General features: G+C 38.2%; 1 protein-coding gene across 2 annotated transcripts; it reads left to right on the top strand.

The window, feature by feature from the left end:
* The first annotated feature begins 1,779 nt into the window (after nucleotides 1-1,779).
* On the top strand, nucleotides 1,780-25,030 carry MED1 (mediator complex subunit 1). Of its 2 annotated transcripts, XM_010991832.3 has the most exons (17): nucleotides 1,780-2,014; nucleotides 3,944-4,050; nucleotides 6,198-6,276; nucleotides 7,582-7,636; nucleotides 7,741-7,873; nucleotides 8,578-8,606; nucleotides 10,541-10,612; nucleotides 11,496-11,570; nucleotides 12,074-12,147; nucleotides 12,503-12,592; nucleotides 13,502-13,613; nucleotides 14,112-14,236; nucleotides 14,499-14,617; nucleotides 15,397-15,598; nucleotides 17,217-17,312; nucleotides 17,440-17,545; nucleotides 18,600-25,030. In XM_010991832.3, the coding sequence occupies exons 1-17, from the start codon at nucleotides 1,990-1,992 to the stop codon at nucleotides 21,838-21,840; spliced, it is 4,740 nt and encodes a 1,579-aa protein (XP_010990134.2). In that variant the 5' UTR covers nucleotides 1,780-1,989; the 3' UTR covers nucleotides 21,841-25,030. The 2 variants fall into 2 exon arrangements, with proteins under 2 accessions (XP_010990134.2, XP_031324066.1); XM_031468206.2 differs by lacking the exons at nucleotides 1,780-2,014; nucleotides 3,944-4,050; nucleotides 7,741-7,873 and having other exon boundaries at nucleotides 6,227-6,276.
* Nucleotides 25,031-26,040: the final 1,010 nt, after the last annotated feature.

Raw genomic sequence — 26,040 nt, 5'->3', positions numbered from 1 at the left:
CTAGCTTTATATTATATAATATTTGGAGCATACTCTTCTACTAAAAGAAATCTGTTGATTATCTGAAAATCAAGTTTAACTGAGTGTTCTGTATTTTATCTATCAATTTATCCCAACAATACGCATTGAGCCTCTGATACATGTCAGGGGCTAGGCTAGGCAGTATCACTACACAGGAGTGAAAGAAACAGACCTAGCGCAGCTGCCTTCCTGGATTTCAGTTTAGCAGGGAAGACAGGCATTATACATATTTTTATGTACTTAATTAATTTTGATAGTGAAAGTGGTGTTAGAAGTTTGAAATAACATAATAGGACCTGATCAAGTCAGTGTTTAGAGAAGGCTTGCTTCTCTAGTTCAGAGCAAGAGACTTTTAAATTGAGATCTGAATAAGAGGGCCTTAGTGGAGTGAAGGGGGGAGGGGGAGGGGGAAGGGGAAGTCCGCCCAGCAGTTAAAAAGACCTGTTCAAAGGACCTTGGGAGAGGAAGGAGTGAAGGAATTTTCTCCACATTTAAGGTTTGAGGCTGAGGTTTGGGTTTCATGAGGCTTTTTAGGCCCAGTAAAAAGATTTGCCTACTACACCCAGGTACAGTGCTAGGTAGTGGGGATTCAGAAATGAGGGGCAATTCTTGCACCAAGCTCACAGTGTAGAGTGACTCAAAGGAATGAGAGTAAGAGGAATAGACAAGCAGTAAAATTTAAACTTTACAACATGGTTATAGATAGCTTTATGGCAATAAACACGTTCCCAGACATTTGTAAAGATTTGTTCTTATTAAATTTACACTGCTGTGTCTGCTCATCTGAACTATAGTTACCTGCTGGAACGGCTTTGGAAGATGTTTGCGTATCATTTTTGAAATAAGGGGAAAGTCTGAAACTAGAGAGCCAGTAGAAATACATTGCTTAATATCCTTGCAGCAAACTAGTTAAAATCCATCTTCTCAGCAGTTATTCTCGAGGATGTGTATCGAAAAAGAACATAAAAAATAAAGTAGCCTTATTATTCTAAGAACTTTCACCCAATGAAATATATACCCAGTGAACAAAATACACTTGCATTTTAGCCTAGTTCTTCAGTTCCAGTGGCCATAAACTTCTCAGCATTCCAAATTTCTCTTTGTGAGGATTTACTGATACATGAGATATGACTACACACTCTTTCTGGTTTGTAGAGTATGGGCTAAACTGCTTCCTTTCACTATGATTACAAAAAAGGGACACAATCAACTGTGAACACCTTTGGGACCCTAAATATAATTACTAGCATCTGACGCTGTAACTGCTGCAAACAAGTTTATCTTAATACAAACTCTCCCAGATTTTCAAAAACATTGGAATTGCTCAAGAAAAAATATTTCTGAAATTAAAAAGAAAATCAGGAAATGTAAATTAAGTGTACAGGGCTAGCTTGGGACGTCGTGTTACAAAGAGCCACCATCTTTTTTAATGGAATAATTATACTACCTAGTATCTCAAGAAAGAGTATTATCTTTAATAAAATATTCCTGATACCCATATTCGTTGAAAAGCTAGTCTTTCAGTAAAGAGAGTTGGGGATATTAATTTGCGAACTGCTTAAACGCCAAAACGAAGCGCCAATTTTCCCAAATCACTCGCAGGTGGCAACCTCCATACCCAGCACTGAGAAGTCTGAGACACCCGCGAGGGAAGACACAGTGGGAGGAATCTCGCGAGAAGCAACGTATTAACCATTTCCCGCGATATTTAGTACCCAGCCCTTTCCCTCTGTCTCGCAGGATCACGGTTAATCTCGCGATCTTTGGGAAGTTCCGTTGGGGAAGATGGCGGCGGCCGCGAGCACCCTTCTCTTCTTGCCGCCGGGGACTTCAGACTGAGCATTCTCGGGACGAGTAGGGACTGCTGGTGCCCTGCGTCCCGGGAGCCCGAACCAACCTGGTTCCTCCATTAGTGGTAGGGAAAGGCTTATCCTCTTGTGTAGGACTCAGGCCCTCCCCGCCGTCAGGATGAAGGCTCAGGGGGAAACCGAGGGTGAGTGACTGTGGGGGAAAGCAGGAGGCGGGACACAGCCGGGCGAGCCAATCTCTGAGAGGAGCTGAGGGCCGATGCTTCCGTGGGGGCCACTCTCCTGAGGGTGCAGAGTCTAGGAGGCGGGGTATGTGTGAGTTTTAGATTCTGACTGTGCTTTCCCCGGTGATGGAGAGCTCCGACTTTGGGGAGATAGGGGCTCTCAACTTCTGTAAAGGTTTCCTGCTTATCTAGGGGCAGTCACTTGGACCTCAGAGCGTTTTTAGCCTAAAGAGATGGGAGACCAGGCGAGTAAATCTAAAACTTGCTCTTTTCAGAAGAGACGTCTTGATGATGACATAGAAACAATAATACAGAGCTGTATATCAACGTTGATGATGACATAGAAACAATAATACAGAGCTGTATATCACAGCACGGAAGATATTCTGGCGTGAATGAAATTATTAGGTCTTTATGATATTAAAAGCCAGCAGTTCTCAAGAATGTACAGTGTTCAGACCTTGTGCTGTTGTATATTTTTAAAATGCACTGAATTTCAGTTTGTCAGTGGCTGAACTAAGAACTGCTGAAAAACAACTTTTCTGTGTAACTTTACTTAGACTCTCTAAAGTTCCACACTCCAGGTTAAATGCTTCCTTAGCATTTTGGGTATAGTTCTACTAATACAGCACACTGTTATATACCTGTCCTGTCTAATTTATTCTGAGCTTTGTAGATCAATACTTTGCCTTACTCATCATTGTATACTCCCTGGCACGGGATAGTTGCTCAAAAAAGTTTGATTTGAGCATTCTTATAAAGACGAAGAAAAAAGTGTACTCCTTGGGTGCAGAAGAATGACAAGTGTAAAATGGAAACTCGATGAGGCAGGAATTTTGTCTAGTTTGCTCACTGCTGTATCTTCCGCATGTAAAATAGTGCATGAGTGAATGAGTCTTAAAAGTGGGAATTGCCAAACATTTCTCTAGAACTACAGACTAGCTGAAACAGCCCCCAAACCAGTTTTCCAGAAGATGAGGCATTGGAGGAAGGAGTTGAATCTTGATTTAGAAGATGTTGCTGCTTCAACTTTGCTGACATTTTGTTCATCTTTCAGTGACACCTTCTTTGTAACATCCCCACAACTAATTATGAACTTTTCATACTTTGAATTTCAATAGTAATGTGTCTCTCTGTTTTTAAGAGTATATCTCATTTTGCTTTGTGTGATGGTTATTTTCACATTAACTTATTCACACCTCATCACAGGTGTCATCTTAGGCATATTGTTTTTGCACTGCCAGTGGTCTTCAGCACAGGTCCTTGTTAATGCGAAGCAGTACGAGAATTAGAGGAGGATTGGAGGTTGGTTCACACACTTAATCTGGGAGCCTCCTACCTCTGCTGAAAACTCATCCTTTAGTCATTGACATCTTCCTTGTTCATACAGTTTTAGTTTGAATTCAAATAAGAAAAACCTGAATGGCAAATACAGCCTGTTTTCTTGATAACACTTATAAATTGATCTCATAAAACTGAAAAAAATTAAAGTCTGTATTTTCACATTGAAAACCAACTAATCATAGTAAGGCCATGTTTAAATGTATGCTCTACATATACTATGTAAGGGATTTCACACATGTTATGAAATTATTTTGTCACTAAATGGTAGTCTTGATCATGGAACATGATTAGAGATGGTTCTTTTTGAGGTTCTCATTAAGTTTTAATAGAAAGCAGCCCCATTCTATGGTGTTCTTTAGATTAGACCCATAGTTTGTGTGTCTTCTTGTCATTAAAAATGGATTCTTTGTATGTTTTGAAGTAAATGATATTGGAAAAGATTTTGAGTTCTTACCAGGATGAAGTATGGGAGTTTTGTTTGCAAGAACAACTGTGGAAGGTCTTGAAAGAAGAGTTTCTAATGATGTTTTCTGGTTTATATCTTAGAGTCGGAAAAGCTGAGTAAGATGAGTTCTCTCTTGGAACGCCTCCATGCAAAATTTAACCAAAATAGACCTTGGAGTGAAACCATTAAGCTTGTGCGTCAAGTCATGGTGAGGACTGTGGTGAAGTGGATAAAGTATTGTGCTTAGATAATTATTTAATAAGCTAAACTCCCTGTGTAGACTTTTTCAAACTAGTTACTATAGTGGGTCTTCAGTTTTATTACCATAAAACACCTGAATACACGGAGGCTTTCAGCTTTTAAGAGTCTACCTAAGAAGGAGGTATATTTATAAAATTGTATTAATCATGAGTTATAGTACACTGGGGTATTTTAGGCAGAGGTGCTAAGAAATAACACCTCTAAGAGACGTATGTGATAGACTGGTATAGAGAAACATTTATTTTTCACTTCCTGTCAAGCTCCTTGATTCTAATGTGACAGTACTTTCATTATATCTATACTACTAGTAGGGTTTGCAATTCATTTTATTAACTTCAACTGTTTACTCTGTGACCCTCTTTCTCTACAGTACCGCTTCTCCTTCCTGATTCATTCACCAGTATGAGGAGCCCTTAGTTAAGTGGAAGACAGGGGGTCGGGGTTGGGAGCTGGATGGTAAAAGTTCATCCATGTGATTTCAGTGGTAGTAAAATGATGTAGGAAAACTTTACTTCTATGATTTGACCTGGGCAATGGTTATATGGATGCATTTACTTTATAATAATTCAAGGATCTCTTCATTAAAGATTCATATACTTTTCTGTATACATGTTATACCTCAATGAAAGTACCCCTTCCTCTACCAGATCTTATAATGGGTCCAGAGTACATTGTTTAGTAGATTTATTAGAATTTAAAATGGTCATATCACTATAGCATTAGTAAAAGAACAGACTTTGCTGTCATAGACTTGTATTTTAGGCTTGACTCCAGTTATTCTACCTACAGGACATTGGACAAATTATTTATTCTCTCTGATTCTCAGTTTCCTCATCTGGAAAGTAGACATACACAATACCAGTTTGCTTTTTCACAAAGTTTTGCTGCAGGGATCAAATGAGATAATGGATGGCAAAGTGTCATATTGCTAAAAGATTTCTGTAACTAAATTCTACAAATATATGTGTGTTCTGGCTCAGGATTGTGTACATAGAAGGTTTTTTTTTTTTTTTTTTCCCTAAGTCTTAAATAAAAGAATGGCATTTTTTCCAGTCTGGGAGTTCAGAGGCTGTCATTTTATACTGTAAGGCAGTAATATTCTAGTTTGAAATATGGTCTATAAATGATACTCTCATTAAAGAGACATCATGAGATAGAAGGTCACCATAGCTTCCATTGTCTACTTCTCACTTTTGCAGATTCAGTAAGCTAATTTTATTGGTATATCAGAAGATTTTGAAGAGTTTTCAACAACTGACATACTAACAAAATCTCAGATTAACATGGAAATCAGACTGCAAATTTTTTAATTTACAACAGAGGGTTTATCTTTCCAGTTACTAAAATACTGGTATCTATTGTCCAGAGCAGTGGACAGGCTCCTTGTCTATTTAAGGTAAAAGGGAAGCCAGATTATTAATTAATCAGATGTTTGTTTTGTCAGAGTGGAATCAGAGCAAAGAGAGATGGACTTAGGGCATAGAAAAGCCTGGAAAGCTATCCCTGTATTATAAAACTGTTCACACTTCTGGGGACTGGAATGCTGGCAGACAGAAACTTCTTCCCTGGATAGGGTTAGAAAAACTGAGTTTTTTGCTGTTTGGCTTTTTTTGGACTACATACTCTGTTTCTTAGAGTCAATCTAATTTGCCTAAGATCTGGTTGTATTTCTTAGGTTGCATGCTTATCACCTTATTATACTTAGGAATTGCCAAATTTGAGCCACCCCATTTAACTGACTGAATCTTAGGATGTCGTTTTCTTCTGTAGAAGGTTGATCTTATTTATCACGTTTTGATTCTTCCTAATTTATTCCTGAAAGTTAACTTATTTTAGATCTGAAAGTACCTTTTTCTACTTTCATGGATATGGATGTATCCATGTATGTTTGCATTTCCTCTTTTGGATGGATGGATAGAGTAACAGTTAAGAGTCTATAGATTATCTAGAATATATAGAAAATATAGAGTATATGGACTATGCCATAATCTATAGTCTATCCTGAAATACTATTACTAGGATAATGTGTATGTTTATCTGAAACACTGTTGGCTTGGTTAGTTTTTACCTCAAATGTTTTCCTACTTAATATAGGAGAAGAGGGTTGTGATGAGTTCTGGAGGGCATCAACATTTGGTCAGCTGTTTGGAGACGTTGCAGAAAGCTCTCAAAGGTTTGTAAACCTCTTTGAAATATTGCTGATTTCTTAGAATCTCCCAGTTTAGGAAAGACTATTTTATACTTATGCTGGAAATATAAATTGAGATAGGTCAGCATTCTATGCTAGGTGTTGCTCTTGCTTTCATTATGGAGTTGAAGTGAGCTCTTACCTTTACTTTAGAAACATTTATTTTTGATTCATTTTGGAGGCTGGTAGAGACTCCAAAGATAACTGTTGAAGGGTAACTATAAGGCAGGGAACGTTCTTTTTTTTTTTTTTTCTACTTCACATGTTCCCTCCTAATTAACTCAATAAGAAGATGGACATTTCTACAATGTTTATAAAGAATGTTTTCAGGAAAGCAGACAAGATTCAAATCATGAGCTTGATTATTCATGCTTATAATTACTACTTGACTGTTTTTGAAGGAAAATGAAAGTGAAAACAGATTTTTCTTTGATCCATCACAAATGAATCAGCTGATTATTTTTTAAATTGTGGTAAAATGTCCATAACATAAAATTTACCTTTTTAATCATTTTTAAATGTAAAGTTCAGTGCCATTAAGTACATTCATGTTGTTGTATAACCATCACCGCCATCCATCTCCAGAACTTTTTCATCTTCCCAATTGAAACATTACGCATTAAACAGTAACTCTTTTCTCCTCTCCCCAACTCCTGGTAACCACCATTCTACTTTCTGACTCTAACAATTTGACTACCCTAGATACTTCATTTAAATGGAATCATAGTATTTGTTCTTTTGTGACTGGCTTATTTTACTTAGCATAATGTCTTCAAGGTTCATCCATTTTGTAGCATGTATCAGAATTTCCTCTTATTAAGAAAGCTAAATAATATTGTATGTATATATCACATTTTGTTTATATATTCATCCACTGATGGACATTTAAGTTATTTCCACCTTTTGGCTATTGTGAATTGTGCCACTGTGAAATAGCATGTTTGTTTTTATGTTGGTTTTGATGTTAATCTTCCTTATTCTAGCATTAGCAGATAAATGTGACTTTTTTGAGCTAAAGATAACTTGTCCCAAATGAATAATGAAAAAGAGAGGAGAAAGGTCAAATAATTTTTTTTCAAATAGGTCTTTTTTTTTTCACCTTTATTACTGCTTAGGCCACAGTTAAACCTTACCAATGAACTTTGTGCAGATTATAAGCATTTGAACTACTGAATGTGTTTATGGCTTTGGAAGGATGGATATATGCCTCAGGATGTTTCTGTCTTTGAAGAATACAACTTAAGTTATTTGGAGCATCCTTTGTGATTTCCTTTTTTCATCCTTTCATAGTAACATCTTTACCAGCAATGACTGACCGTTTGGAGTCTATAGCAAGACAAAATGGGTAAGTAGCGTATCTGTAGGCAGAAATGTTTAACTTAGTGTTGACTTTGGGTGGCTTTATTTATGTGTCTTCTATTAATTTTTGTTTTGATTTGTTCCTGCTAGACTGGGCTCTCATCTCAGTGCCAGTGGCACTGAATGTTACATCACGTCAGATATGTTCTATGTGGAAGTGCAGTTAGATCCTGCAGGACAGCTTTGTGATGTAAAAGTGGCTCACCATGGGGAGAATCCTGTGGTATGTGTTGTTGATATTTCACTGGAATCTGTGGGGTTTACTTAGGGACATTAATTTTAAGAGGAATTGTTGGGGTTTGAAGTAGCTTGGGTTTAGGTTTTTTCATGAGCCACTGTAGAGATGATGTGATGGGCCACAACATCAATAGCTATAGAATGGAATTTAGAGTAACATGGGTCCATCTCTGACATCATCCAAAGGCTTTGACAAGAAGAAACAGCAGAGGAACCCTTTCCATTTCGTATCAACAAATGTGAGCCGCAATTGAGAAATAGGTGCTGGGGATACAGAAATAAATAATTTAAAGTTCCTATCCTCAAAGAACTTACAATCAAGAAAGACAGATAATCTTGTACATAGCTAATGTCTCTGAAAAATCCTGTAATAGAGATGTATGTAAAATGTGTGTAACCAGACAGTTGGATATGGATTCCAAGGATGGCTTTAAAGAGAGGTCCTCATGTTTTAAACAAGCTACTGAAAGTTGATTGCTTTATAAACTATTTCATATATTTTGATCTTTAATTTCCCAATCCCATGGTTTACCAAGTAGGAAGAAGATACTTTTTGATATCTTAATATAAGGACCTTCTATAGTTTTACTGTTTTTTGTTATAGAGCATGTTGTTAATAAAAGAAAAACTTTGATGTCTTCAAAGGTCTTAAACTAGCTTGAAGTTTTAATGTAATTTCTTTAATTTCAGAGCTGTCCAGAACTTGTGCAGCAGCTAAGGTGAGCAAACGACATTTATATTCCCTGACACTGGCAGTGCTTTTCTTTTATAGCTAGATTTTTGAGGATAGTCAGAAGTTACTTTCCTGAGGAACAAATATATTTTCTCAGTCAAGATTTTTCAGAGTCTGTACTTGTTCACTTTCAGAGTTGACTTAGCTTGATTTCTTACCCTATTCTATCTATCCCAGGGTTTCTCAACCTTGACAGTATTGACAGTTTGGACTGGGATATTCTGTGCTCTAGGGGGCTCCCCAGTTCACTGTAGGATGTTAATAGCATCCCTGGTCTCCCCGATTAGTTGCCAGTAATATCTCCTGAGTTATGACAGTCAAAAATACCTCCAGATATTGTCAGATGTCCCCTGGAGGACAAAATCACTCTTGTTTGAGAACTACTGATCTAACTTGAGGAATTCTGTGTGGAACAAAAATAAATTGAACCTAATTATTGAGTCAGAGAAGGCTTGAGAAAAATTGAGTTTATGCCGTGAAAATAACTTTTTTTTTCACTTTAATTTTGAGAAAAATTGTTTTATATTTAAGGTATAAAGTTCCCATCATAGTAAAGCGCTAGGCTTGAAGACAGTCTCTTAGCAATTGATGTTTTTCCCTGACTGGCTTATCTTTGCTCTTTGAATTGCGTGAAAATTTGCATCCTTAAATTTAAACCCAGAGTTAATTTTCTGGGAATTAGAGAAATTTATTACATCAATTTTATGTTTTAAATATAATGAATTTACCAGATATCACATGGAGGTATCTTAGGAAAAAATGTTAATATTGAGGAAATAAGTTTTATACTCAGCCTTCTCAATGATCAGTTTCATGACCTTAGAGCCAAATACACCAAATTTGAACCAGCTTTGAAAAACTGCAATGCAACATAAAAGATAGCCTTTTTATGAATTCATTAAATCAATATATCAAGCAACGGTATATTACCAGAATAGTCCAGGAAGGCAACGTTTCTGGTTCTAATGTGACCTGTGCTAATTTATGAACTGGTGGTCTAAAATTAATTTGTAGGCATGTTTGGAAGTGAGAACCTTAAAAAGAATATTAGCTTTTACCTGATATTTTTTAATTTCTTTGTACAGATGGTAATTTTAAGATAGGGAATATATTTTGCTGCTGCTCTAGTTGCTTTTTACTTCTTCATGGCACCTTGGGCAGTAAGTGTTCAATAAATGCTCAGTAAATGCCTTACCACATATCTGACATTGTCAGAACAATTTAGCTTTCAAGAGACATTTTTTTTCCAAGTTTGAAAAAAGATATAGAGAGTTAGAATTATTGAGTGTGTTGGATTCCTAAGCCTGCCCACAAAAGTTCATTTGGCTAAGAATCCATGCCTGAATATTGGGTTCATGGTAGTAGTTTCTTTTTCCTGGGGTAAATCTAGTCATAGGAATGTTTTGTTGGAATACGTGGTTTGCCTCCACAGTACCAGTTCCCCTTTTTCTTAGCCTCCCATCTCTCTCCTAGTGTTCATTTTCCTTCTCTTACCATATACATGCAAGTGTTCTATCTTCCCAGTTTTTTTACTTATGTTTTCTCTTCAATCAAAAGTTATTTTTCCTCATGCCATCCAATCATCTCAGTTACAAATTAAGTGGAAAAGAAAGTGATGTATTTAACCACATCTCATTACTTAAGAGCAAATTAGTATATGAATTATGAAGTCTCTTTGACTATCTTTTATACTGCTTATTGGCACCTTTCTCCAGAAAAATGGGGCAGAGAAAGGAAAACATTGCATTCCCTTTTGCTACTTTTGATCAATTCTAGAAAACTTTGGGGATGGGGAAGAGTAAAGCAAATTATTAAAATTAGTTTTTATAACCATGATTTTTGGCACTTTGCTGATAAAATTGAGTAATAATTGTATGTTTTATTCTCCTTCCTCTCCCCTCTTCCCTGAACTCCTTATAGGGAAAAAAATTTTGATGAATTTTCTAAGCACCTTAAGGGTCTTGTTAATCTTTATAATCTTCCAGGGGACAAGTAAGTATTTTTATTTTTTGCTTTTGTTGGAAAAATCAATATAAATCTGTAAACCATTTTGTGATTAGAAATTTACCAAGTCTTCTGCCCTAGCTCATTTGTGATTTCAACTCATACTGACAGTCTGTAGCTCAGCTTGCAACTTACTCTTTTTTTATAACTTTTTTTCTTTACTGAAGTATAGTTGATTTACAATGTTATTTTTAATTTTTTTTTTAACGGAGGTACTGGGGATTGAACCTAGGACCTCGTGCATGCTAAGCATGCACTCTACCACTGAGCTATACCCACTCTTAGAGCTTAATGTCTTTTAAAGGTGTTTTAAATAAATAATATCTGCATTATTGGATTATATTGCTAAAGATAAATTATAATCCGTGAGCTATCTTCAACATACTAATTTCAAGGCTGAAAGAAATTTGTTGTTATGGAACCAGGTTTTCATTTTTATTTTTAACCTACCTGTGATTCTGTTAACCTGCTTGGCTTCTTTTCTTTCCTTTTCCTTTCTCTTCCGTTTCTTTTTGTTTCTTTTCGTTTCCTTCCCCTCCCTCCCCTCCCCTTTCTTCTTTCTTCCTTTCAAAAGATAATTAAATTTATGCAATTAAAAATAATTTTTTTTTAATGGAGGTACTGGGGATTGAACCCAGGACCTCATGTATGCTGAGACCTCTCTCTACCACTGAGCTATACCCTCCCCACCTTGATTTTTTCTAACCATTTTAAAGGGTTTTTTTGTTTTGTTTTTTGTTTTGATAAATATTTTGGTTGCTTCCAACGTAGACTTGCTTTCTAGGCTTTCAGTGTTTGTGTGTGTGTGTGTGTGTGTGTGTGTGTGTATTTTTCAACTATTTAATTCTGGTTTTCTTCATTTACTCTCTAGCAAACTGAAGACTAAAATGTACTTGGCTCTCCAATCCTTAGAACAGGACCTATCTAAAATGGCAGTTATGTATTGGTAAGACTGGCTAAGGTGTCATTTTTATTTGACCCTTCTGGGGTCAAGTTTTATTTTCGTCTATGCATTAGTAGGCTTCTATTTTTTTTAATATATGTTATAGGTGTATGTTACTATACATCTATATTTTACCTATGTTTTACATCTTGCCATCTCCTTTCACTTCCCAAATAATTGCATTCCATTTTCTGAATATCAGTATCCCTGAGTTGTTGGTTGATGTTTAATAGGTTTTATCAAAAGACTTATCAAACCTGGCCTCCCTTCTGATAAATAATAGTATAATTGTATTTTTTGTTCACCTTATTACACACTGGAGTATACTTGGAAATAATCCCTTCACTTTAAAGATGAAATACAATTGTTAAAGGTGAATTACAGTTGTCCCACAGACAGAATCAGTAGGATAGAATTACATGTTTAAGAACTGAACTCATTATCACATGGTGCACGAATAGCTTCAAGGCTTAAATACAAGCAAACATAGATCATTTGTCTTGCAGGAAAGCAACCAATGCTGGTCCCTTGGATAAGATTCTTCATGGAAGTGTTGGCTATCTCACTCCACGAAGTGGGGGTATGTGATCCTATTTTGCTTCTTTAGAAAAATGTCTACTTTTAGTTGAGTTATTACTTAAAATTTCACCTTGGATATATAAGAAGAGGGAGATTACCAGTCATTTGTGTCTTTTTAATGATTTCTAAGATGCCGACACCTGCCCTACCCCAATTTTATTTTTTAAATTGTGAAGTAAATTGTTGCTGCTAGAATCAATACTTAACGCTTCTGTTGTTTTTCATAAACTGCTCTGGATCATGTGTCCTCATATATGAAACTATTTTCTTGTATATAGGTTTATATGAATGAGAATATTTTACTTTGTTTATAATTTATCTGATAAAGATGTAGTCATTAGTTTTATTTTTCATAGGTCATTTAATGAACTTGAAGTATTATGCCTCTCCTTCTGACCTGCTGGATGATAAGACTACATCCCCTATCATTTTGCATGAGAATAATGGTAAGAGTTTAACTGTAAAGCAAGTGAAGCTTTTGCTCAGTATTTTAAAAATATTTTTAAAAATTTGAATGCCTGGGCCTGCCCATACCTTCTGGTTTGCCAGTCCCAAGTAAATTTTCCATCTCTACGAGATTTTTCTATTTCTACCAGAGTTGCATCTGATATATACACACACACACCTGTATGTATATACATACGTGTATGTATATACACATACATACGTAATAATAAAAACTTTGTAAGTCCTTTTGAATAAGTAAACGAATGAATGAAAAGATGTTAACCATCTGACTTGAAATGGTCCCCATTAATCATTACTTTTAAAGATAAAGAAATTAGCCAACTTACTAAAGAATTTAAAGGATGTTACTTTGAATTTGCACTGTAATATGCTAGAACATAATGAGAAATGGCCTAATACCTCATTTGGTCTCCTTGTAACTTCAATCGTTAACTATCCTATAATCGTAATTCTATTTATTTATTTTGGGGGGGGTAAGATAATTAGGCCTATTTATTTATTTATTTTTAGAGGAGATACTGAGGATTGAACCCAGGACGTCATGCATGCTAAGCATGTGCTCTACCACTTGAGCTATACCCTCCCCCCCATAATTCTATTTAAATGCATTCTGAAGTTGGAGAAAATAAGTAAATATTGGTAATGAGCCTTTACATGTTTTTTTCCTTGGACTGCTTTATTTCCTGTGTTTTATTTACTGACAGAGAAAAATACTGGTTGGTTAGAAAGGTAACTTCTAGCATTTCTAAGTTATACAGGTATCATAGTATCTGACAAATTAGGATGGACAGATTATGCAGAAGTTAGCTTTTTTGTTTTGTTTTGTTTTGTTTTTTAATGTTAAGATTCTTATTATTTGTGTTATCTTTTTTCTTTCCTTTTCGCAGTTCCTCGATCTTTGGGCATGAATGCATCAGTGACAATTGAAGGAACATCTGCTATGTATAAACTCCCAATTGCACCATTAATTATGGGGTCACATCCAGTTGACAACAAATGGTAAATTAAATATAATTCTAGGGTAGCAAAGTCCATTTTTTCAACTTTAAGTTCTTACTTTCACTTGGCTCTTCCCCCAATTGAGTTTCTAGAGATGGGCTTTTTGTTTTGTTCATTTAATTTCTCTTTTCAGTATCTGAATGTTCCACTTTGAAGTCAGCTCATGGAACACATTCTTATTCTGAGAGAGAAAGCAGAGAACTGTGCTGATTCTGCTGGCTTAATGATTGCTCTGTGGGATTTTCTTACGGACCTTTATGTTGATTTAGAGTTATGCTAGAGTAATTACTAGAGAACATCCCTCAGGATATTTGTTTGATAAAATACTGTACTGTATTGTTAACAAATAGGATATTTTGGAATTGGAGGAAGAAAGTTCAAAGTGTGTGCTTTTGATAGCCTTTGTGAGTATGTGTTTATATGATACAGAGCATAGGTGTACAGATTTTTTATTTTCACATCAATTTAAAATCCCAATCCTCTACTCTTTTTTTCAAGGACTCCCTCCTTCTCCTCAATCACCAGTGCCAACAGTGTTGATCTTCCTGCCTGTTTCTTCTTGAAATTTCCCCAGCCAATCCCAGTATCTAGAGCATTTGTTCAGAAACTTCAGAACTGCACAGGTGAGTTTTAAGCATCAGGAACTAATAATTGTTATAAAAATGAAAAGCAAACTTCAAATTCAGATTATCTTAGACCTCTTTGAGTCTTGCAGGCCTCAGAAAAGTACTGATGGGTATAGATGTCGTGGCGCTTTGTACTAGTAAATGCTTAATAAGTACTTTTTCAATAAATGGATGAATGAAGTAGAAGTCATGAAGGGAAAACTGAGCTGTCAATGTTTTGCTTTTACTGTGATCATCATATTGATCTTTGTTTTTCCAGGAATTCCATTGTTTGAAACCCAGCCAACTTATGTACCTCTCTATGAACTGATCACTCAATTTGAACTGTCAAAGGATCCTGACCCCATACCTTTGAATCACAACATGCGATTTTATGCTGTAAGTAAGGCCCTGTGGATTATTGATTATGTTTGGACTCCAGATCAGAATCTTCCTTTATAGGATTACTGAGGTCAGATGACATTCTTTTGGACTGCTGGATCATACCCTATTTCCTTAGTCAGATAGGAAATTATGGAAATCTCTGAAACATACTGAAGAAAGAGAACGAACTTCCAAAGTCAGGACACAATGTACATTTCATTGTTGAAATTTCAGGTGAAAGTCTCTTAATAGTTTTCTGAACTTTTATAAGCTTATAAGTAGGTGTTAAGAATTCTTGTTGTTAAATTCTTTCAAGCGCCATGAGTTTATAATCTGGAAAGTACTTACAAAGAAGAAAATGCTGGAATGAGTAAGTTAAGGAAGGTTTCAGAACCACATCTTGACTTGAATTTATTTGGCTGTTTGACAGTAGTCTACTAAATTAGTACCCAAATTCTGGCTCCATTATAACTATAATAGGGTGTTTTATTAAAAATACAGCTTTTGCACTTATGGTTCAGGAAACTCCTTTATGCAGATTTCTGAGGTAATTTTTATGTTAGCTAGGTTAGGAAACCACAAGCAGAACATTTATAAAAAAGGGGTCTTTTCAGCCAAATGAGTAATTGGCATTTAACATCAGATGACCAAAGAATTCACTGCAGTTTTATTATTCACCAAGAAATTGCTGACTTTTGAGGAGTAGGTTCTCCCCCCGACCCCCCATGATTGTTTGTGGTTAGAGTACAGTGGGTGAGTAAATACTCTTTGTTTCCTTTGTTCTTTTTGCCTAGGCTCTCCCAGGTCAGCAGCACTGCTATTTCCTCAACAAGGATGCTCCTCTCCCAGATGGCAGAAGTCTACAGGGAACCCTTGTTAGCAAAATCACCTTTCAGCACCCTGGCCGAGTTCCTCTTATCCTGAATCTAATCAGACACCAAGTGGCCTATAACACCCTAATTGGAAGCTGTGTCAAAAGAACTATTCTGAAAGAAGGTACTACCTTTCCTTTTGATATACTTACTGGCAACTGGAAACTGATTAGTAATTCTCTGATTTGGTGGCCCATCATATCACCTGTGCTGCTTAAAAATACAGCTACTTGGCGGGGAGGCACAGCTTGATGGTAGAGCGCGTGCTTAGCACACACGAGGTCCTAGGTTCAATCCCTGATACTGCCTCTAAAAATAAATAAATAAGTAAACCTACCCCCCCATAAATACATAAACACATACATACATACATACATACAGATACTTGGTTTCCATACTCAAATGAACTGAGTTAGAAACTGTGGGAGGAGTTGGGAATCTAGTTTAAGCTCTACAAATAATTTTGATAGACCCAATCTGTAAATTGACATTTGGAAACCACTGTGGTTTTTTGTTTGTTTTTTTCCTACAGTGGACTTAGTCTTTTTCTGCATGTAGTGATATAATTGGGTACCTAAGAGCCTGAACCTTGCAGCAGATACATAAAGTAGAATTTGGGATTCTATAGGAAGAGAGGATTTCTTGATACCTACATTTTAGGTTGTTAGGACAGTGTTTCCCAGCTTTTAGTTCTGAGTATATTTCCTCCCCATTCTTTGGAGAAATAATATAGCTTAAAAAGGGATGAGACCTCTGCCTTTTTCCTTTTCTCCCAGGATTCTGGAATGCTGATGTTTTTCAGACAGTTTGCTGTTAGAAACCTCAATGTGAATTTTGGCTGCTCTAGTTAACCATGGTTAATATTTTACTTTAGTTGTAAAGCACTTCAGTGATAGGGATGTATCAGTGCAAATGGTAGACCAGAAGGAAGGGAAGGTAGACAAGAAATAGGGAAGGTAAATCAGGAGTGGTCTTTTATGGGAATAAGAATTGCTTTAGAAGTGAGACATTTTGGAAAGTTGGAGTAATAACACAGAGCATATGAAAGTGTGCTTATGGCCCTTCTATTTCATGTATTTAAATTCTAGGAGAATTCTCCAAATAGCTTGAGGGCATTTAAAAATGAGTTTTTGTAAAATAGTTATGAAGTTATTCCTACAGAGATGCTTGCTCTCTTCCTAAGAAAGTATATGATGTTTGTCTCTGAGCTGCCAGCCTGTTTGACCTCGGAACTGATGATGACATTTACATTTATGTGTATTTGGCATAAATATATCATTTTACATTGTAGCCCCTCTATCAGACTACGGACTGTATGGCTAACAGCTGCAAACACTGATAGAAAGTAGGGTTTATGGCAGTGGTTGTGATATCTGCTTATCAACAGAATGAGAAACTCCTCTTGGCCACATTTATCTTCAGAATTCACTGTCAAGGCAGGGTGTTTGTATCTGCCAAGGACTTTATCAATTTAGAGGTTAAATGCTATCATTAAAAAAAACCCTGAAGTTTAGTTACTTCATTGTTTTGGAGTATTTATAACATAAACTAGCACATTCCTTGGAATCTGATTCCTTTGGTCACTTGTGGATGATACAGTAGGTTTTGTTTATTTAACATATGTGTGGGATTTAGTTTCCAATGAAGGAGAGAAAGAATTTCATAATTAGGGATTCCTATTTACATGTCTCAAGTCTTATATTTGGTTGATGATTTGGTTGATCCTTTTCTTTGCCTTTTAGATTCTCCTGGGCTTCTCCAATTTGAAGTGTGTCCCCTCTCAGAGTCCCGTTTCAGCGTATCTTTTCAGCACCCCGTGAATGACTCCCTGGTGTGTGGTGAGTTAAATGGGTGGCTAGCACTTCTCTTAGGGCAGCAGTTTGGTCCCTTTATCTTTTTTTTTTTTTAAGTCAGAGGTTAAAGCTGAAACTATCTTAAATACCTCCTATATATTTTGTCTTTCAGTGGTAATGGATGTACAGGACTCAACACATGTGAGCTGTAAACTGTACAAGGGGCTGTCAGATGCACTCATTTGCACAGATGACTTCATTGCCAAAGTTGTTCAAAGGTAGCACTGGCCCTTTTCCAACAGAGTCCCATTAAAAGGTGTATAAGGAATGTTGTCTTTAGTATTAGTGAATTGGAAACTTAGGAGGAAAGCATTTAGTCACTGCTTTAAATTCACCCTTCTCTGCTTTTGGATGCAAAAGTAATATGAGTTTGGGTTTTATAAATATCTTTATAAGGATAATAGGCAGTAAGGTAGGTAACTTCAGGCCTAACATTAGCGTTTTTTTATGAGGGAGACAGCTGAAATAAGATGTAGATCTTTTTATTCACTTTTCCTCTGTTGTCATTTTTTAACATATGTAACATGTCAAATGGCAGTATGTGGGAAGATACTTAATAGGTCAGCTTCCTAGAAAAATTAATATGTAATTTTGAGATTTTTCTAGAGCAGGTATCAGTGGTCTGTTTAGTAAATAAATTTTATTGGAACACAGCCATGCCTGTTCATTTCCATATTGTCTATGGCAGCTTTTGAGTGCATATGGCAGAGTAGTTGGACAGAAACCATATGATCTTCAGAAGTTTAAAATATTACTATCTGGCCCTTTAAGAAAGGTTGCTGACATGTTCTAGAGAAAAATGTTTTCAAACATGTTTATAAATATAAATTTATGTATAACATAAAAAGTGCTTTGCTTTAAAATAAAAAAGATTCCCTTCACAGTATAGCTTTGGGGTGATCTCAGCCATTAAAGTTTAGAACTTGATGAATCAAGAGATTTTTCATCAGTTAAGATAAGTCATATATCCCATTACTCACATGTGAAGCCCCAAAAAGGAGGACATTTTCTTATGGGTTCATTATTACCAGTTTTATTTTAGTGCAGTATGATATCTGATTATTTGGACTCTTGTTAATGGTTGATTTGTTTTTGGTGGCATTTGAACTGCTTCCGCCTTTTGGGTTACTTGCCTTACCTAAAAACTGCTTACTGCAAACTTTTTTGCATATCTAAGTCTCAGGCAAAATTAAAGCCTGTTTTCCCAAATGAAAAATTGGTTTCATTTAGCAGCTAGTACAATGTTAACTGTTTTTCTATCTTATTTTACAGATGTATGTCCATCCCTGTGACGATGAGGGCTATTCGGAGGAAAGCTGAAACCATTCAGGCCGACACCCCAGCACTGTCCCTCATTGCAGAGACAGTTGAAGACATGGTGAAAAAGAACCTGCCCCCGGCTAGCAGCCCAGGGTATGGCATGACCACAGGCAACAACCCAATGAGTGGTACCACTACACCAACCAACACCTTTCCGGGGGGTCCCATTACCACCTTGTTTAATATGAGCATGAGCATCAAAGATCGGCATGAGTCGGTGGGCCATGGGGAGGACTTCAGCAAGGTGTCTCAGAACCCAATTCTTACCAGTTTGTTGCAAATCACAGGGAACGGGGGGTCTACCATTGGCTCGAGTCCGACCCCTCCTCATCACACGCCGCCACCTGTCTCTTCGATGGCCGGCAACACCAAGAACCACCCGATGCTCATGAACCTTCTTAAAGATAACCCTGCCCAGGATTTCTCAACCCTTTATGGAAGCAGCCCTTTAGAAAGGCAGAACTCCTCTTCCGGCTCACCCCGGATGGAAATGTGCTCGGGAAGCAACAAGACAAAGAAGAAGAAGTCTTCAAGATTACCACCTGACAAACCCAAGCACCAGACTGAAGATGACTTTCAGAGGGAGCTATTTTCAATGGATGTTGACTCACAGAACCCTATCTTTGATGTCAACATGACAACTGACACGCTGGATACGCCACACATCACTCCAGCTCCAAGCCAGTGTAGCACTCCCCCAACAACTTACCCACAACCAGTACCTCACCCCCAACCCAGTATTCAAAGGATGGTCCGACTGTCCAGCTCAGACAGCATTGGCCCAGATGTAACTGATATCCTTTCAGACATTGCAGAAGAAGCTTCTAAGCTTCCCAGCACTAGTGATGACTGTCCACCCATTGGCACCCCTGTTCGAGATTCTTCAAGCTCTGGGCATTCTCAGAGTGCCCTCTTTGACCCTGATGTCTTTCAAACCAATAATAATGAAAATCCATACACTGATCCAGCTGACCTTATTGCAGATGCTGCTGGAAGCCCCAGTAGTGACTCTCCTACTAATCATTTTTTTCCTGATGGAGTAGATTTCAATCCTGATTTGTTGAACAGCCAGAGCCAAAGTGGTTTTGGAGAAGAATATTTTGATGAAAGCAGCCAAAGTGGAGATAATGATGATTTCAAAGGATTTGCTTCTCAGGCACTAAATACTTTGGGGGTGCCAATGCTTGGAGGTGATAACGGGGAGACTAAGTTTAAAGGCAACAGCCAAGCTGACACAGTTGATTTCAGTATTATAGCAGTGGCTGGTAAGGCTTTGGGTCCTGCAGATCTTATGGAGCATCACAGTGGTAGCCAGAGTCCTTTATTGACCACTGGGGACATAGGGAAAGAAAAGACTCAAAAGAGAGTGAAGGAAGGCAATGGCACCAGTAATAGTAGTTTGTCAGGGCCAGGATTAGACAGCAAACCAGGAAAACGCAGTCGGACCCCTTCTAATGATGGCAAAAGCAAAGATAAGCCTCCAAAGAGGAAGAAGGCAGACACTGAGGGAAAGTCTCCATCTCACAGTTCTTCTAACCGACCTTTCACCCCACCTACTAGTACAGGTGGATCCAAATCTCCAGGCAGTTCAGGACGATCTCAGACTCCCCCAGGTGTTGCCACTCCACCCATTCCTAAAATCACTATTCAGATTCCTAAGGGAACTGTGATGGTGGGCAAGCCCTCCTCTCACAGTCAGTATACCAGCAGTGGTTCTGTGTCTTCCTCGGGAAGTAAAAGCCACCATAGCCATTCTTCCTCGTCTTCTGCTTCCAACTCAGGCAAGATGAAAAGCAGTAAATCAGAAGGTTCATCAAGTTCCAAGTTAAGTAGCAGTATATATTCTAGCCAGGGGTCTTCTGGATCTAGCCAGTCCAAAAATTCATCCCAGTCTGGGGGAAAGCCAGGCTCCTCTCCTATTACCAAGCATGGACTGAGCAGTGGCTCCAGCGGCACCAAGATGAAACCTCAAGGGAAGCCATCATCACTTATGAATCCTTCTTTAAGTAAACCAAACATATCCCCTTCCCATTCAAGGCCACCTGGAGGCTCTGATAAGCTTGCCTCTCCAATGAAACCTGTTCCTGGTACTCCCCCATCTTCTAAAGCCAAGTCCCCTATCAGTTCAGGTTCTGGTGGTTCTCATATGTCTGGAACTAGTTCAGGCACTGGCATGAAGTCATCTTCAGGGTTAGGATCCTCTGGCTCACTGTCTCAGAAAACTCCTCCATCTTCTAACTCTTGTACATCATCTTCCTCTTCCTTTTCCTCAAGTGGCTCTTCCATGTCATCCTCTCAGAACCAGCATGGGAGTTCCAAAGGGAAATCTCCCAGCAGGAATAAGAAGCCGTCCTTAACAGCTGTCATAGATAAACTGAAGCATGGGGTTGTCACCAGTGGTCCTGGGGGTGAAGACCCAATGGATGGCCAAATGGGGGTGAGCACAAATTCTTCTAGCCATCCTATATCCTCCAAACATAACATGTCAGGAGGAGAGTTCCAGGGCAAGCGTGAGAAAAGTGATAAAGACAAATCAAAAGTTTCCACCTCGGGGGGCTCAGTGGATTCATCTAAGAAGACCTCAGAGTCAAAAAATGTGGGGAGCACAGGTGTGGCAAAAATTATCATCAGCAAGCACGATGGGGGATCCCCCAGCATTAAAGCCAAAGTGACTTTGCAGAAACCTGGGGAAAGTAGTGGAGAAGGGCTCAGGCCTCAGATGGCCTCTTCCAAAAACTATGGCTCTCCACTCATCAGTGGTTCCACTCCAAAGCATGAGCGTGGCTCCCCCAGCCACAGTAAGTCACCAGCATACACCCCCCAGAATCTGGACAGTGAAAGTGAGTCAGGCTCCTCCATAGCAGAGAAGTCTTATCAGAACAGTCCCAGCTCAGATGATGGCATCCGACCTCTTCCAGAATACAGCACAGAGAAGCATAAGAAGCACAAAAAAGAAAAGAAGAAAGTAAAAGACAAAGATAGGGATCGGGACCGTGACAAAGACCGAGACAAGAAAAAATCTCATAGCATCAAGCCAGAGAGTTGGTCTAAATCACCCATCTCTTCAGACCAGTCCTTGTCTATGACAAGTAACACAATTTTATCTACAGACAGGCCCTCAAGGCTCAGCCCTGACTTTATGATTGGGGAGGAAGATGATGATCTTATGGATGTGGCCTTGATTGGCAACTAGGAACCTTTTTAAGATTAAAAACATGGCCAGAAAACAAAACAAAACAAAACTAATAAGTGTATAGGCAAACCACCATGAGGGCTGAGTCAGATAGGTCTGCTTTCATGTTTAAGAATCTTAAATGGCATGGCTTTGACATGAGTTGGGTGAATTTAGAAGGGCACAGCCAGACCCTACTAAAGAGACCATAAGGTTTCATTCTGATTACCAAGAATCACGTGTTCCTTTGCCAGGAAAGAAAAAAAAAAGTTAAAATACTTGCTTATGAAAGGGAGGGGGTGGGAAGGGCTTAGGGAGAGGGAAGGGTGGGAAACAGTTTTGTGGGAAATATTCATATATATTTTTTCTCCCTTTTTCCATTTTTAGGCCATGTTTTAAACTCAGTGCATGTATTTGAAGGGCTGGGCAGAAAATGAAAAAGCAATACATTCCTTGATGCATTTGCATGAAGGTTGTTCACCTTTGTTTAGGCAGTTGTCCATTTGAGGCATGGGCAAATGAAGGACTTTGGTTATTTTGGACACTTAAGTAATGTTTGGTGTCTGTTTCTTAGGAGTGATTGGGGGAGGGAAGATGATTTTAGCTATTTATTTGTAATATTTTAACCCTTTATCTGCTTTTATACAGTGTTTCTTTCTAATTCTATAAGCTTCAGAGTTCAAAATGATGGGAGGTGGAAGAGCGAGGCTTATTTGGTGGTAGGGAGCTTGTAGCTTGTGCTGGTTACCGTAGTGTCAAGCCCAAGCAGATTAGTCAGAGCCCACCTTTGGAGTTAAGTAGAAAAACCAAAATGGTATTTTTATTTTAGGAAGTTTTTCATAGGGTTCAGACATCATAGGAATATTAGGAGTTATTTCCCTGTGGAGGTATTGATTTATAGTTTTTTTCCTTTAAAAAAAAAACTGGGCTGGCTTTTTGGGATGTAAACTTGTTTTCAGATGCAGTAAGGCTTAATGTGGTGCAGCCTCCCTGACCCAGTGGCATGAAAACCATTACAGAATTAATAGTTCTCCTATTTCCACAATGTGCCAAAAGTCCACATCCCAGCATTTTGTTTGTAGGAGAACTGATGCCATTCCTGAGAGCTGGGCTCCTTGTTTCTCTTCATCACAAGGATAAGGAGTCCAGACTTTAATCACTCCACTATATGCTCCCTTAGATAAAACAGTAAAAAAAAAAAAAAAAAAAAAAAAAAAAAAAAAAAAAAATGCAGCCATAGTTCACTTAAAACAGTTTCAAGCTCACTTGAAGTAATGGGGGCCTGGAATGCTAGGTGGGCATGAAGATAAACCCTTGCTACTATGTAGCAACACAATTGGACCTTTTTGGAGGAACAGGTCTGAGTCTGGATCCTGGGGGACATCAATAAGAAGCCCTTCTCATAAATCTGGAAATCCAGGAGACCATGAGTGCAACACAAGTTCTCAGTATTTGGAGGGTCCTCTCAAAATTCTGCGGCCTTACTTTGATTTTGACACCTGCACTGTGCCATTCCTGATGATTCCATTCAGGATCTGTATCAGCAGGACGGGGCACGATCCCCAGCACAACTCTTCTGGATTAAAAAAAAAAAAAAGCCAGGTGATTCATTTGTGTGTGTATGTGTGTCATAAATGGAGTGACTTCATCAGATATTGAAGATTTCTATATTCAGCTCTTTCTGCAGGTTGGAGTTAGCATAGAGTTGGAAAAATCAGCTTTGGCTTTCTTTCCTGACTGTCTCTGATTTCCTTTAGTGTTCTCCCTTTTCTGGTCATCAGCTCTCAACAACTCTGCCACTTTTGTGTCCCAAGGTAATAAGAAGTAGGAAACGAAACATTGCAAAGTGGAGCAAGAAAAGTTATCGGTTACCGTATCAGAGTCAATGTCTTGGGTGACACTAAGGAGGACATGGGCAAGGTGATACCAGAGTGCTTTATCTTGTGATGCTGATACAGTAGCAGCCTCTCAGACATACAACCAGGTTGGATTTCTCACAAGTTTCTCACCTAGTTTTGAATCCTATCCCATTGGTTTCTGCAGGAAAAAAAAAAAGTTGTTTTAAAGTTTGTTCTGGGTGGGGATAATCTTACGGGAATGTACTGCATAGTATCAGGGGCTCAGCTCCCCCAAGCAGAGCCAACAAATACCAAAATGAGTAAACTGGGAAGCTTTTTTCTCTCTTTCTGTCTTCATCCCAGATCAAAGAATCCCGAGTTAGGATCTGGATGAAGGATAAGCCCCTGAATTGTCGATGGGCACACCCCACACACTGACCCAGCATCTGAACTTGCTTAACAGGGAGCCGGGGCTAAACTGCTTCACCCTGCCTGAGAACCAGGGAGCACTGCATTTCTCCACAGGGTGGAGGAGAAGAGGCAGAATAAATCAAGCCTGGGACACCTCCCTCCTGTCTAGGTGTACTCATTCTCCTGTTTCAAAAGACGGCAAGGACATGAAGTCAACTTCTACCTATCTTCTGCTGCTGGTGTCTTATGTATTCTTAGTTTGACCTGATTCCTCTTCTGTCTTTTGGCTTCATGTTAGGGGTTCTTGGTGAAAATCTGCTCTGATGTACATGAAGATTCCAGGTTCAAAATCAGTGTCTTTCAAAAACAAGTATTTGGGGGGGGGTGGGGGTGGGAATGAAGCAGAATATAATTGCCAAAACTAGACTTGAGGTTGGTGACTCTTGGAAAGATTTTCCTTAAGGCCTAGGTCTGAAAATTTAGTGCAGCACTATTATGAATTCTCAGAAGAAACCCTTCCAGGGAGCCAGTGAGTCATAGTATCCACGAGTCACTTAAAGCAGATGCCATTTTAGGAAACTCATTCACAATCTAGGCAATCTTAACTTTCTTTGACCCCCCCCCCTTTTTTTTCAATTCCTCTCCCCCCTTACTTCTACCCTTGAGTTAAGTTTTTTGAAGGGTTGGAAGTACGTAACATCTCAGAAGCAAGGTTGGGAAACATGCTCAGTTGTAAAAGCTGACCTTTAAATTTTGAGTTTTAAAAATGTACATCAGGAGCAGTTGGGGAGGGTCTTTTCTAAAAAATCTTTCAAATTTGATTTTCTGTGCGTATGGCCGTTCTGTAAATACTTTGGGGTTTTTCATTTTTTGAAAGTAGACAAATCTGTGGGATTTTTTTCCCAAAACATTACAAAGACCTGTTTATTTACATGCAAATAAATTTCTTTGATAAAAAGCAACATGCCTACGTGTAATAAATTTTTACCTTTGAATAATTTTCATTTACTCAGCTTTTTAAAAGTCCAATCAAAAAAATGTTTAACAAAAGTAAAAGTCTTCCCTGAGTATTCCTTGAATGAGTTAACTGGAAAGAATAGTTGAAATTAGGGAAACAGACCTGTGAAAGTTTCATTTGATTTATATGCTCAAGTTAGTTTTACTACCTTTTGCAGGCCTTAGTCTCCAAATTCATCAGCAGTTCTTTTTGGGAGAAAACTGCTTTTAGATAAGATGCAACTAAAGGCTGTTTTTATATGGATGAAGTGAAGCAATAACATTAAAAGTAAATGGGATAGGAGGAGACTAGAACATCTAGACCTGGGTTTGTGGGTTTGAGAATGAGTTTCTAAAGCTGGATTCCTTGCTTAGAAAGCCCTTTCTAGGATTAAAAAAATATTTAAAGTGCTTAAATAAGCCTTGCAGCTAAAATACGCCTATTTTTAAAGATCTCCAGCATCAGTTGCTCTCAAATAAGCTCATCTCTTAATCAGACATTCGTAACAATCCAGTCATTAAAAATGGTATGAATACAAACTCATTTGCTCTGGAATACAATTAGAACTGATCCAGGCAGAACTGCTGGAATTTATGATACAGTTTCTAATATTTTATCTTTGGGATATAATTCTTTGTCTCTCTTCTAAGGGTAAATTTATTCCTTAATTCTTGGAAATTAGATAATTTCGAGACTTTGTGGGCTGGAGTTGCTAAAGTATAACATGATAACAAAATGTAGCTTCTGTAGAAGGAGCCAGTCAGAATGAAAGTCTTAGTTTCCAATAAGCAAGCGCCCCCGCCTACTCGTTCAAACACGCTTGTTTCTCCCGCCAAAATGGCGTCAGGATCAGGTTCTCACCAACCAGGGCCCTGATTGGAGGGCGGGCAGGCACTAGAGCCCATTGGGTGCCAGCGGCGGTTGGGCGGCAGAGGGGTGGGGGAAGCCAAAGGCCTTCTGCCTCGCCTGCCCCCA

This window comes from Camelus dromedarius, chromosome 16, assembly GCF_036321535.1.
Source record: "Camelus dromedarius isolate mCamDro1 chromosome 16, mCamDro1.pat, whole genome shotgun sequence".
Lineage (NCBI taxonomy): Eukaryota > Metazoa > Chordata > Mammalia > Artiodactyla > Camelidae > Camelus > Camelus dromedarius.
Note: the sequence above shows the minus strand (reverse complement) of the source record. Positions and strands in the feature narration are given on the sequence as shown.